At 38.2% G+C, this 18,723-nt stretch overlaps 1 protein-coding gene across 13 annotated transcripts in view; it reads right to left on the reverse strand.

Annotated features, from left to right (window-relative positions):
* Positions 1–1,322: 1,322 nt before the first annotated feature.
* LOC137321323 (transcription factor 4-like) overlaps positions 1,323–18,723 on the reverse strand; it is a 534,628-nt gene continuing 517,227 nt past the window's right edge. For all 13 annotated transcript variants that reach the window (XM_067983744.1, XM_067983725.1, XM_067983754.1 and 10 more), the window contains 4 exons: positions 18,489–18,639; positions 16,901–17,133; positions 14,567–14,709; positions 1,323–9,115 (listed from right to left, as the gene is read on the reverse strand). In XM_067983744.1, coding sequence (XP_067839845.1) covers positions 14,573–14,709; positions 16,901–17,133; positions 18,489–18,639 — 521 coding nt within the window. In that variant the 3' untranslated portion in view covers positions 1,323–9,115; positions 14,567–14,572. The remainder of the gene's footprint in view (positions 9,116–14,566; positions 14,710–16,900; positions 17,134–18,488; positions 18,640–18,723) is intronic.

Below are 18,723 nucleotides of genomic sequence, written 5' to 3' on the forward strand. Positions count from 1 at the left end.
CTGGAATTCCCTCCCTAAATCTCTCCACCTCCCTTAAGGCCATCTTTAAAAGCTACCCCTTTGACCAAGCTTTCAGTTACCCCATCTAATATCTCCTTCTTTGGATCGGTGTCCATTTTTGTCTGATTATATTTATGTGAAGCGTTGGGCAACATTGTTCAATGTTGAAAGCACTATATAATTGCAAGTTGTTGTTGTTATTGACATTACATTTTAACAAAGAGACTAAGTACTGCTAACATAGGAACTATAAGCAGAAATTAATACTGAGTTTTGAGGTACTTCAAAGAAACTTTTGTTCTCCTTTAGGCCACATTTTCTCCATGTAGAAAGTGCTTCTTGTCCATAGATTGATACCCGTAATAAAGTGACAAATCACAGCATTAATTTGGCTTTGCACTTCTATTTTGTTAGTATTCTAATCCCTCTGTTTTCCAGTCCACAAACATTGTGCTTTGTTAAAAAATGCATTCTATTACAAACTGCATAGCAGAAAAGAGTGAGAAAGAATAAAACAGGCTCACATTTATGCCCTCCTTTATAATAGCTACATCTCCTTAGGCATTATTTCAAATGTTATCACAGATTGTGCAATGGTGTAGTTTGACACTTTTTATTTTGCGAGACCTAGAGGAGGAGGCAATTGCAGTTCTGGGCCATGAGAGATGATTTGGTTTTCTTTGTGGATTTGACACGAGAGGATGAATCACCTGTGGGAAAGCAGCACCTGGTGTGTGATTTATTAGTTCTGTTTTTCAAGTATGTACTGACTTGCCCCGTGATTGGTGGAATGTCAAGTGTTTCTTTGAATATGTCAGAAATGCAGGGAAATTTCACAGGTCACAAAGTTGTGAGTCAACAGGAGGCAGCAGAGACATTAGGTGTTAAGTCAGTGACAAGAATTTTGTTTAAAAATTGAGAAACCTAGGCCAAGGCCCACATTACACGATACCAACAAAGTTGAGAAGAGTAAGAAGGAAGTCAAGGTCACCTGGGCTTTCTGATCGATGGAAACCATTGAAATGAATGGGTTATGTTAACATTATGATTGGAAAACCTATGCCATTAAGTCAAATTGTAGGGATTAGGTGATACCAAGTTTGGGTTTTAATAAAACCCAGTTTTATGTAAACCTTAGAGTGGTTAGTCTAGTAGTGTATGTTTGTGTGTGTGAGAGAGAGCATGTGGTTTTTTTTTACTGGTAGAACTTGGATTTCAGAGGACTAGAAACACTAAAAGCTCCACAGCACAGATATAGTTCTTCAAACCCTGAACAGTACCAGGATCACATAAAGAGCATAAAACACACATGAAACATAAGGTTATAAAAATGGCACATTTATTGCTACAGAACTGTCATGTACATGACTGCTTGGAATAACTACTGATGATAAACAGGTAATGGCCTACATCGAGCTGGCCTTTGAATACTCCAGCAAACAATCTGTTCGGACATTTCTACAAATCTGAAAAACACCAAAAAAACATGAAAAGTTGAGGCACTCGAGCCACACAAATGGGAAAAAGGTGAAATAGGTTTTTTTTTTCACTGCTGCAGGTATGTGTAGTCGCGACATCATGCGACTTACAACTAAAACGCTACCGTACAGTTCATCTCAGTAACACATGGTAAAATAACATCTTTTAAATAGTAAAATAAAGTAACAAACTTTTACTCAGAATGATTCCAAAAATCTACAAAGAGAAATATTCAGAATCCGAGAATTTTTTTTCAAGATCCATGGTATAAAAGGATTGCTCCTGCGAAAAATAAGCCAAATATATTTTTTTTCTTTAAATTTAGCTTTTATAGGGTGTACTACAGTCTATTTCATAGCAAAAAGAGCACTAGACAAAAGAAGCTTTATAACAAAAAGCCAGGCACTGATACATGGTAATTCTCTGCTTTTCTCTTCACTTAATTGCATCACAAGTACAAGAATGAAAAAGGCCACAGTTCATATTCTCACCATTACATATGTCTATAATACTTGAAATGAGCATGGTAAACCAGCACTGCACAAGATGAATAAGAGTCCATGAGAAAAATGTCTGTAAAAGTGGGCTCATAAAAGCCTTGGTGCCCCATTGTATTGGAATTACGTCTCCTTTTTTAAAAATTTTATCTAGATATTTTTTCCAGTCAGCTATAATTGGCTAATGTTTGTGCTTGTTCATACCAAATGCTAAATCATTTCTGGAGAGTGTTCACTTCTGTCATTTAAAAAAAAAACATTTGCTTGCCTGATACAAAAAAACAAGTTAACAAAGGAAAAAAAAGAAAAACAAAACAAAATTTAAAAAAAAAATCGGAAGACTGGATAAATTTACAAATTGCATCACTGGTTCAATTGACAGTTTATAGGCGTTAGTGTTAATTACAGCTACATTGAAGACAATGGGTAATGATGGGTGAGCAGTTTGATTCAGTTTCTGAACTGATATAGACAGGGAAGTGGATCCATTAAGAACCTAAAAGTGGTAAGGTCTTGAATTTGTACACACTTATCAGTAGGTTAGCTTCACTGTTTGCTAACCTACTGGTTTAGTTCACTTATAGCATGATGATACACTGACATCTTTATAACAATTAAAATGTTACAACTCTTTTGCACATGCCTAACCAAATAATGCCTCAGATGATAGCACATGGAATGCATGCCCAACTAAATCAACAAAAGAATTGCATATGCTCGGTCACGAGTCAGCAAAATCATTTTTGTGTCACCTGCTCAAACAAAAATGTCCCTAAACAATTGCTTTGTCTATTAAACTCCTTTATATTGTCACTCATTATCAGTGATGCCACAATATCTTTGCAGCAGTATGTTTTTAGAGCTCATTCTATTCAAGATCACAAACAATCAAAGGAAAGAGATTCACTATCCTTCCCTGAACTAAATTTGAAAGTTGGACCTCTGGATGCAAACAGTACTCCCTTAAACATATGCTCAATGTAAGCTACACCATCTTTTTAAATTCTGGCTTAACCTCCCCCAATTTATTATTACTCTTTATCTCAAGACTAACGGAATGTTGTTACAGTGTAGTTAGTAAGAATATATACTTAAAGGAAGTTTCTATTTGCCTGACCATTTTAGATACACAAAGCAGCTCAGCTGATGTCATATAAAATTACTATACCCATCAATACATGACTACATGCGTCGTTGTATGTCTTTAGCCACTTTGTTCCTGTCAGATTCATCTTTAAATGATGAGAATCCATTTGGAATTTGAAATAATCACCCCATTACCTCCTCTACTTAAAATGTAAACTACACCAACTCCGATCATCTTTGACACCTGATGCTGTCAAGAGATGAAAGCAGAAACCTACTAGAAGACGACTTCTTCAATCTAGAGATGTTATCTTATTATCAGGAGTCCATACCATTTAGAATGTGAAAATTGCTGAGGGGTTAATCATTGTGACTACAGGCCGAATCAGGTCTCAACTGGTTCGCTATACTCAGCGTTGTTGCATCTTTCACCTACACCTGACTGCAGATAGACAGACGTCCGGGCTTTGTAGGCACATCACGCTTACCTTACATTGTTTAATTGTGCAGTTCTTCACACTATAGCAGTTAGCCCTTAACTAGTCAACTTCCATTCATTTGTACCCAATGTACTTTAGGAACATGGGAAGGAACATAGTTGGCCATTCAGCCTCTTGAACCTGTTCTGCCATTCAATTAGATCATGGTTGATCTGTACCTTAACTCCATTTACCTGCCTTGGTTCCATACCCCTTAATACCCTTACCTAACAAAAATCTATCAATCTCAGTTTTTTTACTATTATTCTTCTTGAGTAAACAGTGGCTAAAAGAGTAACAACATTTCAGTCCCCGCTAAAAGATTAGATTATTGTCGTCTTCAATTGATGTTGGCTTGTCTGAGGCACTGTGCTCTTTCTATATATAAAGCACATTAGGAGGAGTACATTAGAAAGTAACGCATTTCAGCTTTATTTCAGTCAACTGATTTTGTTCCTTTCTAATTCATAGCTTTAAAAAGAAATCAAGAGTTTACCTGATCCACATCCATGTATTTAAAAGTTTCATAAACTGCCCATCAAAGTACTGAAACCCTGTACACTCACAAATGTAATCATTATCAACAATATTCCAACAAACAGCACAAAGAATGATTTAGATAAAACATTTAGTAGGCAATAAATTGCAAATACCTTATTTTGTTCCATTTTTGAAATAAGTTTCCAGAAATATATTGTGTGCTTGTAAAATTCCTTGACAATGCTACTTGAAATTTTACTATCTCATTTAAACTTGAGACATTTTTTAAACCACAGGGATTCCATTGTTTTTCTTTTTAAAAGCAAAAACCTCATGACATATTCAAAAAACACAAAATGACTTTTAAGTCTACATGTAAAAATATAACTTTTAGCTGTTACACAAAGAATTTAAACACAGCTGCAAAATTTGCCTGTTGCTGCATATAATACACACATTTTTGCAATTTTTTTTAAAGTGATGGTTAATTACCAACAGGGAGAGGAGATGGAAACATTTTCTCTTCCTTTTTTATTTGCCTTTTTACACCAAGGCATGACTTTCTTTTGAAACTCCACTTGGGGTAGAGGCCATATTACTGGCAGGAATGTTTCAAGTCTACACAAAGTGTAGGAAATACAGGCTCCCAATAGTTCGGTAAGCGTTACACTAAGAGAATTTTCAGGCCACGCACATACACTAAAATTCCAGTGCTGTTGTTTTAAAAAAAAAAGATATTTTAAGAGCATAAACCACCTCCCCCCGCCCTCCAAACTAGTGTATGTGCTCTCTGCACAAGAATGTAAACAACAAAAAAAACAGATTACCAATAATGACATTTTTTTCCCCAACTCCCACATTAATGCTTACTTTCATCAGGTTTAATATAACAAAATCTATATTATGAATATTTGTGGGATTTTTTTAAAAACTATGTACAATATATGAAACCCCTTTTATGTTGATAGTCGCTATGATTTTTCCAAGCTTCACCTCATGCATAAACTAATGCTGGTCAGCGTTCTTCACAAATAATGCACACTTTCTCGTTCGTTATTGCTAAGTTCTTTAAAGAAACACTAGAAAACTAACAAGTTCTTCGAAGCCTCTTTATTTTCTGCTCAGACTTCTAGACCTTGCTGCTCTTGTCAATGTCGCAAGCTGCATGTCCACTATCGATAATCATCGCTACTTTTTTGTCTCTAATCTACTACAGTACTTTTTTTTGGAAAAAAAAGAAAACAAAGAGAATCTTAAATAGTAACCGCTTTAAAATATTTTAGCAGGCAGTGTTGCTATAATTGCTTTCGGCGCTGATCGATGAAATGGTTACATTTTAATCCTTTGTGTTGCGGACAGTTTCATTTCCCTCAGCACTTGGTGCATGGAAATGTGCCTCGTTTCTGGGCTAGGCGCAATGCCAAATTCAAGCATTCCATGATAAGTTTTTTTCAGCACATTCAGATTTCCATGCGGTATGTGCAGTGGGTAGCAAAAGAGTGTTCTAATGTCTGGCTGTTTTTGACTATAAGATTTATATGTGATTTACAGTGGCCTGAGCTCTCTCCCAGGTACCCGATACAGTAGAATCTGGATAAGCGCATACCTGAGCCAAGGGTTAAAATGCCCCATGTTTCATTCCCATCCACTCCCATGATGTAGAAGTTCTGATCCAAGGGTAATGTTTGTTGGCAAACGTGTTATGCGTTCATCGGGATTCAACTGCATTTAATTTCTTTAATTATGATCTGATAAATGGAACATGCTTTCAATGGCTGTTGATACCACGATCAATACCACAACAATCTCTACATTCTTTGACTTTAACCCTTTGAGCACAGAAAGACGTTTTGCAGCTTTCAAAATACAAACTTTTCTTTTGTGTGAGAACTGAAAATATAATTTTCCGTAACTTTCTAACGGCATAATGGGGAAATTTGGAAGAAGAAATATATAAAGGCGCAGTACCCTACTGGAAAAGTAGGTTGGTGCATTAACAACAGACTGTGCATTGGATTTACAGACTGTGAGATGCTGATTGTAGTCTTGTTCATTGGGAAAAGAGCGGGTTAAGCAACTCCTTCCACAGAGGGAGCGGACTAATAGGTGAGTCACCCCACTTTTGATTTTGAACCACTCAAAATGATCGCTTATAAATCAGCATTGGCAGAGGCCTGGGAGCAAGTCACCTGCATGCCAACTTGGCACAAGGAATGCAACATTGTGTGCATTGGAAGAGAAGGCAAAATTAATGGGGAACTAAAAACAAACAGGGAATGCAACGACTCTGAGGATATCTCTCAACGCACTTTAAGTCTGGGATAAAGCTGTCGGATTTTAATGGAGAAATGTTACTGCAGTGCTCAAAGGGTTAAAGAGACCTGTTTCAGGAAAAATCTAAGGTGTCTTGCCTAGTTCCCCATAGATACACTATTTGATGGAAAATAAGACTCCTTCCAACTAACAGTAGACTGGCTATAATGCCAGGCTCGTGCAGCTGGCATTTACTGAATATGTGTGCTGGTACTGATCTTTGTACCAGCAGTCTAGATAGATCATAACTTCAAAGCCACTAATGAACCTGTACCAACCTAGCGAGGGACGGGGGTCTAGGTACAAGTTTACTATATGGTTCCCAAACCTCTAAAATCCAGTCAGTTCGGAACTTGGATCACTAAGTTGTAATCTTTTACCAAGTCTGGACCCAGACAGGGAACCGTGCTGGGTGAGATCTGGTTTGGACTCTGACATTTCTGCTGATGAAAATCTTAATAACGAATTACTCCTCATCACAAGACCTGTTTAAGGTCATTCTGGAGCAGCCCTAAATGATTCAATTCCCGAGTCAGTACTAAAATCTGTCCACCAGGAGGACGACAGATAGAAGTTTACTGTAAATTGTGCTGGCTCCTAGAATTCCCAACCAGCACAGAACTGAACTTAGACTAGGAACCATTGGAAGGGGTAAATTACACCTTCAGCATCGTTCCAGTTCAGTCACAGAGATTCTAACTATTTCCTGGTTCAAAATGAACAGATTTGAATCAACAGGGACTGAATTTTTAAAAAAATTGTCTAGATTTATCACTTTTTTTATATAACATCCTCACAGAGAAAATGCAACTTGTGCAACAACTGTGCACTGAGATGGTCAGCATGTGTGCGTAAGTGTGCAGCTCTTGTTTGTTTTAAACAAGCACATTTGCTTTAATAACCTAACTTTCTTTATACGTAGAAGTAAGCTGCTACTTCACGTTACATTGCATAAATATGTCTGCAGTAAACCTGCCTAAAGCACTTGTTTTCACTACTCCTGACATGCATAGAACTAAGCTGACTCTTCAGATTGATCGTAGGGAAACCTCTGCGCAGAGCTATATTATCATCCAGGTTTAGTACAAATGCTTAAAAACCTATATGGAAAGCTTCTGTAACCAGAACACTTACAATAAATCAAAGGTTGGATTGCAGGCTTTCTTCTGTTCCTCATCCAGGAGCATAAGTCACACCAGTCACATGGAGTAGAAATTTTAAAAACTATTATTATATACACACACCACACACATACAGTATTAGATATCATGGTAAAAATGGAACGCAAATGGATAATTCTGACGTTATAATATTTTGTATCTATTATAGTGAAAACCTCCATTTACAGTTACTTTAGGGTTTCCATATACTTATCCATAACTGACTGTTATGATGTCTCGTTCTCCACTTCCTATGTTTTCGCCCCTACTCACCTAAAGGTCAACTCAATTCTGGGTCACAGTTTGATGGGCACTGGCTACCTCACTGAAGCGGTGAGCCCAGGTAGTGAATTTCAGCAACCCATTCTATCATGAAGGGGATCGCAGTCAAATCTAACATCCACACATGTGGATTTTCCAGCACAGTTCACTGGCTAGTGATTGGGGGTGGGAATCCTGGTTGATTTTTCCCTCCTCCAGTCTAGGAGCACAAAGGCCAATTGTAGCACCCATACCATCGCCCTAGTTGAGATCAGCTAACTGAGCAAAGACCACAGATTGAGCCTGGGGACATTCTTGGTCTCAGTTCCACAAAGCAGTGCCATTACCCACTGAGCTATTGAGGGAAGCTTCCACTTACTACCTTATCCCTAGAGACAGTGATCTGCCCGGCTCCAAAAGGAACCAATTTAATTTAGTAACGGTGCCACCATCATGAATTTTGTATCCCAAACTACTCATTTTTGTTAGGTTCCACACAGTAGCCATGATGACTACAGCCATAATATCACATTTGAATACAGAAAGTTTTCATGTTGATACTATATTTTAGTTTCCAATATAAACAAGTCTTTCTAAAAGGCAGAGGGTGTGACCTATTTTCCATCAAATACTATATAACTGCAGGAAAATGAAAGGAATTAAAAATCACAAAAAAAAACACAGGCATCGCAATATAGATACGGATTACATTACCAACAGGCCCATTATTCCATCCGTTACTCCCATGCAGACAAAGGAATGGCTAAGCAGTCATCACCTAAGTTACCATTAGGACAGTTGCTGGTTTTTGTGAATACTGGATGTAGACGGGCAGCAAAGCTTCACTCTCTCCAGAGAACAAACACTAGCTGACTAGAACACCAACAAAACAAAATAATGTTAAACTGTATTTTTTTTCCTTTTTTTTTATCAGAAGTACACTTTTCATTATTGCAAGGTTACGATTTCAAATAAATATTTTTTTCAACCTACAAATTGATTTTTTTTTAATTTTATTTTTTTACAGAAGTTCAGGCACAAATGCATTTTCCACAGTGTGGAGAAGATTGCCATTCAGTCTCTAGGCTGTACATTAACAGCTTGCAACATACTGCTCAACATTCTGAATGATATGTTTAGAGTTTGTCCCCCAAGTCGTACTTTGCTTGTTGGGAATGCAGTATTCTCTTTTTCCTCGCTCTTTCTCTCTCTCGTCTGTGATTCATTTTCGTGACTGCTTTTAATGTGTCTCCATTTTACAAAAAAAGGGGATTGGGCAGAGTGTTTACATTGTTGTAAGATAATACAGTTATCAAGGAAGTGGTCTCTCACTTATTTTTGTTGATCTGGCACCATGGGCCTATAAAAAGAAGAAAAAAAGGTTAATCAATGATATGTATATACTTCATTTTATTCCCTACTTCATTTTGCCTCTTACCTGAAGGTGGTGACTCAAAATTCTCTGGTCCTTGCCCAATTATCCATTCTTCACGTGTGAACCTGGAAGTGAGTGTTGGCAAACTTTATGACTTGGGTGGGCATCGTTGCTGAGCCCCATCCTATCCTAGCTCAATGTCCATACATGGACTTTCCACCAAGGGAAGAGGACTGTCAGTGGACAGCAATCAGTAAGAACTGTGGTTATTATTTCCCCTCTGTAGCCTAAGGCTAACTGTAACAGACCCGTTTACAGACTAGTTCAGTACAAACCATGGACCCCACTGCACTCTATATTTTCCTTCTCTCATAGTGCTATACACATTACATAGGTGTTAAGCTAACTGGTCTATAGTTCCCTGAACTTGTTCTATCTCCCTTTTTAAATATAGGTATAAATTTAGCTGTCCGCCAGTCCTCTGACACTATTCCCTTTTCTAATGAATTTTATATATCTGTAATAGTGCCTCTGCTATCTCTTCCCTAGGTTCTTTTAATATGCGTGGATGCAATCCATCCGGACCAGTTAGATTAGTTTTAATATGCGTGGATGCAATCCATCCGGACCAGTTAGATTAGTTTATCAATTATCTCCCCCCTTTCTATCTGAAATGTTTTTACAATTTTTTTGATTTCTTCTAATGTCATGTCAACCATGTTACTCTCCCTGATAAATTCTGTGGCAAAGTAATTATTTAATATTTAATGTTTTTATATGTTTTTTGATCTCTTCTTCTAATATCATGTCCATTTTGTTAGTCTCTCTGGCACAGTAATTGTTCAACATTTCTGCAATTTCGCTGTGTTACCTGAGAGTTTATCTTGTGCATCCCTTATTGGCCCTATCTCTATTCTGACTTTTCTTTTGTTATTTATGTGTCTGTACAATACTTTACTATTTCTTTTTATTTCTTTGATAATTTATTTTCGTAGTTCCTCTTTGCCTTCCTAATTGTTTTTTTTTACTTCTTTCCTAACCTCCTCATATTCACATTCGTCATCCTCCCCTTTATTGTCTATGTACTTAGAGTATGCCTTTTTCTTGAGTTTCAATTTTGACCATATGTCTTTATTCATTCATGGTATTTCATTATTGGCTAGTTTGTTCTTGTTTTTTAATGGAATATATTTTGCCTGGACTTTATTGATCATAGAATCATAGAAAGGTTACAGCACGGAAGGAGGCCATTCGGCCCATGGAGTCCATGCCGGCTCTATGCAAGAGCAATCAAGCTTGTCCCACTCCCTCGCCCTATCCCCGTAGCCCTGCAATTTTTTTCCTTTCAAGTACTTATCCAGTTCCTTTTTGAAGGCCATGATTGAATCTGCCTCCACCACTCCCTCAGGCAGTGCATTCCAGATCATAACCACTCGCTGTGTAAAAAAGTTTTTCCTCATGTCACCTTTGATTCTTTTGCCAATCACCTTAAATCTATATCCTTTGGTTCTTGACCCTTCTGCCAATGGGAACAGTTTCTCTCTATCTACTCTGTCTGACCCTTCGTGATTTTGAATACCTCTATCAAATCTCCTTTCAACCTTCTCTGTTCCAAAGAGGACAACCCCAGCTTCTCCAGTCTATCCACGTAACTAAAGTCCCTCATCCCTGGAATCATTCTAGTAAATCTCTTCTGCACCCTCTCTAAGACCTTCACATCTTTCCTAAAGTGCGGTGCCCAGAACTGGACACAATACTCCAGTTGTGGTTGAACCAGTGTTTTATAAAGGTTCATCATGGCTTCCTTGCTTTTGTACTCTATATCTCTATTTATAAAGCACAGGATCCCATATGCTTTTTTAACCACTTTCTCAACCTGCCTTGCCACCTTCAATGATTTGTGCACATATACCCCAGAACTCTCTGTTGCTGTTCCCCTTTTAGAATCGTGCCCTTTAATTTATATTGCCTCTCCTCATTCTTCCTATCAAAATGTATCACCTTGCATTTTTTTGCGTTAAATTTCATCTGCCACGTGTCCGCCCATGCCACCAGCCTATCTATATCCTCTTGAAGTCTATCACTATCCTCCTCACTGTTCACTACACTTCCAAGTTTTGTATCATCTGCAAATTTTGAAATTGTGCCCTGTACACCCAAGTCATTAATATATATCAGAAAAGCAGTGGGCCTAGTACCGACCCCTGGGGAACACCACTGTACACCTCCCTCCAATCCGAAAAACAACCGTTCATCACTACTCTCTGTTTCCTGTTACTTAGCCAATTTTGTATCCATGCCGCTACTGCCCCTTTTATTCCATGGGCTTCAATTTATAATGCGGCACTTTATCAAATGTCTTTTGAAAGTCCATATACACCACATCAACTGCATTGCCCTCATCTACCCTCTTTGCTACCCCATCAAAAAATTCTATCAAGTTAGTTAAACACGATTTGCCTTTAACAAATCTGAGCTGGCTTTCCCTAATCAATCCACACTTGTCCAAGTGACTGCTAATTATGTCCCGGATTATCGTTTCTAAAAGTTTCCCCACCAGCGAGGTTAAACTGACTGGCCTATAGTTGCTGGGTTTATCCTTACACCCTTTTTTGAACAATGGTGTAACATTTGCAATTCTCCAGTCCCCTGGCACCACCCCTGTATCTAAGGATATTTGGAAGATTGTGGCCAGTACCTCCACAATTTCCACCCGTACTTCCCTCAGCAACCTAGGGTGCATCCCATCCAGACCGGGTGACTTTTCTACTTTAAGTACAGCTAGCCTTTCTAGTACCTCTTCTTTATCAATTTTTAGCCTATCCAGTATCTCAACTACATCTTCCTTTACTGAGACTCTGGCAGCATCTTCTGCCTTAGCAAAGACCGATGCAAAGTACTCATTTAGTACCTCGGCCATTCCCTCTGCCTCCATGAGCAGATCTGCTTTTTGGTGTCCAATCAGCCCCACCCCTCCCCTTACAACCCATTTACTGTTTACATGCCTAAAGAAGACCTTTGGATTCCCTTTTCTGTTGGCCACCAGTCTATTCTCATACTCTCTCTTTGCCCCTTTTATTTCCTTTTTCATTTCCACTCTGAACTTTCTATATTCAGCCTGGTTCTCACTTGTGTTATCAACGTGACATCTGTACTACACCCCTTTTTTCTGCTTCATCTTACTCTCTATCTCTTTTGTCATCCAGAGAGCTCTGGCTTTAGTTGCCCTACCTTTCTCCCTCGTGGGAATGTACCTAGACTGTACCCGAACCATCTCCTCTTTAAAGGCTGCCCATTGTTCAATTACAGTTTTGCCTGCCAATCTTTGATTCCAATTTACCCAATCATCGTTTTAAATATTTCCCACTGCTGTTCAATCTCTTTGTTTGCCAATATTATTTTTCAGTTTATTTTCCCTAGTTCCATTCTCATGCCCTCAAAATCATTTTTTCCCCAATCTATTACTTTGTCTTACTTATGTCCTTCTCGATCTTTATCTTAAACCTTATTATGTTGTGATTGCTATTACCTGGATGTTCCCCAGGCTTATTTCTTGTATTTGTTCTGGTTCATTTCCAATTACTAGATCCAGTGATTCCTTTCTGGTTGGGCTTCTTACATACTGGGTAAGAAAGGAGTCCTGAACACAAGGTAAAAACACCATTCCCTTTTCCCCAACTCTTTTTGCCAGTTTATTTATGGACAGTTGAAATCTCCTATGAGTCCTTTACTCATGTTATTGATTTGCTTACATATTTCTTTCTTCATCTCCCACTATTAGCATGATCGATCCCATCGTATCTTTTATCTCAACCCATATAGATTCTGTTTCTATCTTTCTGTTAGTTATGTCTCTTTTTTCTACTGTTATCTTTAATTAGTACAGCTACTCCATTCCCTTCTTCCTTCCCTATCCTTTATAAATATGGTATAACGTGCAATATTTAATTGCCAGTCCTGCTCTTCATGTAGCCAGGTTTCAGTTATACCTTCTATATCTGGTTCCTTGCTACGAATTATTGCCTCCAGTTCCCCTGTTTTATTTCAGATGCTATGCACATTGCTGAACTGGCAATTTAATTTGTTTTTATTAGTCGCTCCTCTCACTTTATTTTTTAACTGTGTCTCAACTATATAGTTCATTGTTCTATGTGGATCATCATTTATTTTTACTCTTTAGATTCTTCTTCATCACCAAGAGGACAGCAAGTGACCTGTTTCCGTTCCTCTCAAACCAGCTATTCATGGGATAAGACTAGGTGGCTCATATGGTTAACAACACCAGTGCAGACATGATGAGCCAAATGGCCTGTTTCTGTAATATTATATGATTCAAAAGTGTACAGGAGTGGCCTGGAGACAGTAGCTTGCTCTTCCATTTCTCACTCCTTTCTTCCTGTGGAAAGCACCTCACTTCTGCTCTGCAATTTTCCCAGTGATGACTAAGACTTGAACCTTTTTGTGTTTGGACAAATCTGTGCTTCCACTACCTGGCATAATGTGTTACTGCACCACTATTCTGTGAAACCACACTACTGACTTAAACAACATTTGAACACAGAATTGACTTCCAATCATCTGCTGTGGGCTGTACTTTACCACTGTTCCACCATAACGGAGTATTTCTTATTCTGTTCTACACTGGTGACTAATATGTTTCAATCTATCACAAAATAAAACAGAGGTGGATGGACTGCTGTGTGAGGTCATAAAAAGATTAGTGCTAAGGCCCCAGTTGTAATCATTGGCAATATTAATCTTCCTGATGTTGATAGCGGGGGCAATCTGTATGTATAAGAGAGTTCATTAAAGTACTTCAAGAATTTTTTTTTAACAACAGGTGAGGAAACCCACAAGGGAGCAGGTAATATTGGTAATATTGGGCCTTGACTACTGAGGATGGAGGAATAAAGTAAGTTGAAGTAAGGGAACATTTGCTCTTTAGTGATCATAAAGTTGTTAATTTTAAGATTGAAATGAAGACAGAATCAAAACTATTAAGAAAGTGGATCCCAAGAGAGCAGACTTTGAGGGGATACAGTGGTATATGAACGTAAGAAAAAAGAAATATCTATTTATAGGGAAGGCCATAGAGGAAAAATTCAAGTGTTTTAACAGGATATTTTGCAGAAACAAGCCCAGCACAAAATTGGAAAGTTAAATCAACATGGATGCAGAGGGAAGTCATGGAAGGCATTAGTGAGAAAGAACGGTTGTATAAAATTCTGAAGTGTACAGGGATGGAACAAAAAATGGGGTCAGACAATTAATTAACAAATCTCCCCACGTATTTTCTGACAGAAGCAAAAGTTGACATTTTACAAAGTAGGAGTATATACTGTGCATTTCTAATCTGTTATAGTTGAGTGAATTTATAATATATTGGCTGCTATCATCCTTTCACAAAGCAGCTGAAGCTAACATAATTTCAATTACCTCTTTTCACATTGGGCCCATATGGTTAGATGTGTCTCCCATATTCGGGTGGACTCCTGCAAGGGAGAGTGGCGGTGGATCTGTTGACACTTTTTCCTCCTCTCTTCTTTTCAGACAAGCTGCTTTAGGGTTCAGGTTCCTCTCTTCAGGAGAAAGAAAATGTTCAAAGTGACCATAATATACTTAAAAAGGAAAAATTTGCAGGGCTACGGGGAAAGAGCAGGGCAGTGGGACTAATTAGGTAGCTCTTTCAGAGAACCAGCATGGTGGGCTGAATGGCCTCCTTCTGTGCTAAATGGTTCTATGATCTGCTCTTTGGATTAATACACAGAGATAGAATTTCCATGGGGATTTCATTATTTCTTCAAGGATTTCCACCAATCTTCTGCCGATGTTAAGACGGGAGATCAGAAGAACCCCTGCAGAAATTCTACCCCCCATCCTGAAGTTTAGTCACTTTAAAAGCTAATCTGTCCAAAGCTCAGCAAAGTTTTCAAGGGTGGGACAATCCATAGTTTTAAAATCTGGGTCTTGAGAAAACCTAAACCCATAAACAAGGCCACTGATTTACGGTCGCTGAATAAGTCAACTTCTATTTTCATTACATGGGACAGTGGGATTTTTAATGGCGTTTTGGAGATTGCATTCTGTGATTCCACCCATTTATAATTAGACCCATTGATTTACAGTGCCCAAATAAGTCAAATTCCACTTAAAATTAGGTGGCTTATAAGATTTTCATTGGTTTTTTTGGAAATCATATTCCGCAAGTTTGTCCATTTTTCTGTGAAATCTGTAAATCGGTGGCCTTGCCCTTCAGATCTGTGGAGCAAACTATCTGTTCAGTGCCACTAGAGGGAGCATTATTTACATGGGTACTCCAGTTTTACAAGTGAGGCAGATTTGTAAAATAACCATGTTTTCTATAATGGCAGTTAGCGGGAAGTGGGGAACACATTGAATATTCTTATCAGAACATCTGACTACATAAAGCCAAATGAAAAACAAATACAATTTACATCATAACTTTAAATGCATTATTCAGGAATGCAATTGCAAAGTGAAATGCATACTACAGGTTTGATTATTATCTCTGCATATTAAAATGCAGTGAACTTTGGGACAAAGACTAAAGGGAAATAAAATAGTTTTGATGTAATTTTTCTTCTTTGAAAGTGTATTTTGTTTAAAATGGAAAAACCCTGGTTACCCTCCAATGTACAACATTTATGTAGGGTTGTATCTTTTTTTGCCTTCACTGGATGCAGTTGGAAAATAATGCAGGTCCCAGTAAAAGAGAAAACAATTAATAAAAAACTAGAAAATTCTTAAAGGAAATTAAATCATAACTAAACTATCAGAAAGGATAAGAATAACTTTGAGTGGTTTCAATGGTTATTCTACTACACTGCTACTGCAGATGGGACACTTGAAGAATTGGAGGATATTTGGTAAATGTACGTGTTAAGAACATGAATGTGAAATGAGAAAATGCCACTGATCCATTGTGCCTACTCCCTCGACAGGCCATGTACAATCAACCTATTGTGGACCCTATCTAATCCATTTGATCTGTTGACGCAAAGGTCCACTAATAGATGTCAGCCTGGGCTCAGTGGTAGCACTTTTGCCTCTGAGTCAGAAGGTCGTGGGTTCAAGTCGTATTCCAGAGATTTGAGCATGTAATTTAGGCTGACACTTCAGTGCAGTACCGCGGACAGTCAAAAGTGCAGTCTTTGGAATGAGATGTTCTGATAAGAATATTTAATGATGTCTGCTCTCTCAGGTGGAAGAAAAAAATACCATGACACTATTCAAATAAGAGCAGGGGAGTTATCCTGGTATCCTGGCCAACATTTATCCCTCAACCAGCATAATTAAAACAGATTATCAGGTCAGTTATCTCATTCCTGTTCGTAGGACCTTGCTGTGTGCATATTGGCTGCCGCATTTGCCTACATTACAATAGTGATTACATTTTAAAAGTACTTAATTGGTTGTGAAGTGCTTGGGGACGTCTTGAGAATGTGAAAGGTGCTTTATAAATGCAAGTTCTTTCTTTCTTTCACTGTAGACATTTCCCTTCAGTCGCAACAGCAGAGGACTTTGTGTCAGTGGAGTATTCAATCATCTCAGTCTGTACCTATTACTATAACCTCTGATGCCACCATTCCTAATCAAATATTGATTCAATTCTTTATTGAACTTTTAAGTTGACTGTTTTTGTTGGGATATCTATATTTAATGTGTTTGGGAAGGAGAAAGTGAAGGGGGAGAATGAGGAGAGTAGATGGGCAACAAGATTCAGCTGAACAGTTCCATATCTCTGCTGACCTCGGACTTGCTGTTCCAGGCTCAAAATAACAGCAACAGCCTGGTGAAGAATCAAGAGCTTTGTCTGTGGCTTGTCACTCTTCAAGTGAAGCTGCACCATACGGCCAAGTTCCTTAAACGCTTCATTAATGTCGCGCACACGCAGACGCTCGCGAGCATTGTTAGCCATTCTTCTTTCTCGCTCTCGCTCAGCCTTCTGCTCAGGAGAAAGATCTTCATCATCGTTATTATGGCTGAGGAAACAAAATAAAGAACATTTTGTATAAATAAGTAGAATATGAAATAAAGATAAACATAGGAACACTCAGCATATACATTATCAGCACTACAATCTAACATCTTCCTTACTTCACATATCCTAAAGTAAAAATCAATATTGTCAAATTGCTTCAGGTTTAAATGTAAATCTATATCAAACAGCCAAACAAAATTATGCATATTTTCAATCTGATTTACTATAAACTATTTCAAAATAACTTAAGAAAACTCAACACAGCTGAACTTTGTATTCCTTGTTCTATACTACATAGATCTGATATGTATTAATGACATGGACTTGGGTGTACAGGGCACAATTTCAAAATTTGCAGATGACACAAAACTTGTAAGTGTAGTAAACAGTAAGGAGGATAGTAATAGACTTCAAGAGGACATAGACAGGCTGGTAGAATGGGTGGATACATGGCAGATGAAATTTAACGCAGAGAAGTGCGAAGTGATACATTTCGGCAGGACAGATTGAGAAAGTGGTTAAAAAAGCATACAGGATGCTGGGCTTTATAAACAGAGGCATAGAATACAAAAGCAAGGAAGTTATGTTGAACTTTTATAAAACACTGGTTTGGCCACAACTGTAGTATTGTGTCCAATTGTGGGCACCGCACTTTAGGAAGGATGTAGAAAAGATTTACTAGAATGGTTCCAGAGATGAGGGACTTCAGTTATGTGGATAGACTGGAGAAGCTGGTTTGTTCTCCTTAGAGCAGAGAAGGTTGAGAGTAGCTTTGATAGAAGTGTTCAAAATCATGAAGGGTTTAGATCAAGTAAATAAAGATAAACTGTTCCCATTGGCGGAAGAGACAAGAACCAGAGGACATAGATTACAGTGATTGGCAAAAGAACCAAAGGCAACATGGGGAAAATATTTTTTTACACAGCGAGTAGTAAGGATCTAGAATGCGCTGCCTGAAAGGGTGATGGAAGCAGATTCAATCGTGGCTTTCAAAAAGGAATCGGATAAATACTTGAAGGGAAAAAAATCACAAGGCTACGGGGAAAGAGTGGGCTCGATGGGCCGAATGGTCTCCTTCTGTGCTGTGACCATTCTATGATCTCAGGTTATCTAATGGGACTAATTAATTCAAATCAACTAAACACTCTGTTGCTAAGTACCAATTTATAGGAAAGGACAACCCTTCCATATTGTACTTGCAGCCAATAATCAAATAAAGGAGGCCATGTACGACAAAGCTGACCCACAGAATTTTATAATACAAACCCTACACTCAACACTTAATGTTCATTTCATCAAATTCTGGTCAGGAATTGAATGAAGCAACCACTCATTTAAAGTTATCCAGATCTTGACCTATTTAATATCTTGATATCCTTCTTGTCCTCGTCCCCCTTCTTGTCATCTGAAGATTTTGAGTCCTGTAGATTCTCTTCTGGTTCATCTTCTGACTTTATCTCTGAACTGACTGATGACACGCTCTGTCCTTGCAGGCCGCTGGAGAGAGCTGGAAGGGGAGCAGTGGAAGTGATCAGCATTAATTGCAGGCAACAATTTCTTTCAACATCATCACTATAGCACCTTTTTGTTT

This window comes from Heptranchias perlo, chromosome 1 (genome assembly GCF_035084215.1).
Source record: "Heptranchias perlo isolate sHepPer1 chromosome 1, sHepPer1.hap1, whole genome shotgun sequence".
Classification (NCBI taxonomy): Eukaryota; Metazoa; Chordata; class Chondrichthyes; order Hexanchiformes; family Hexanchidae; genus Heptranchias; species Heptranchias perlo.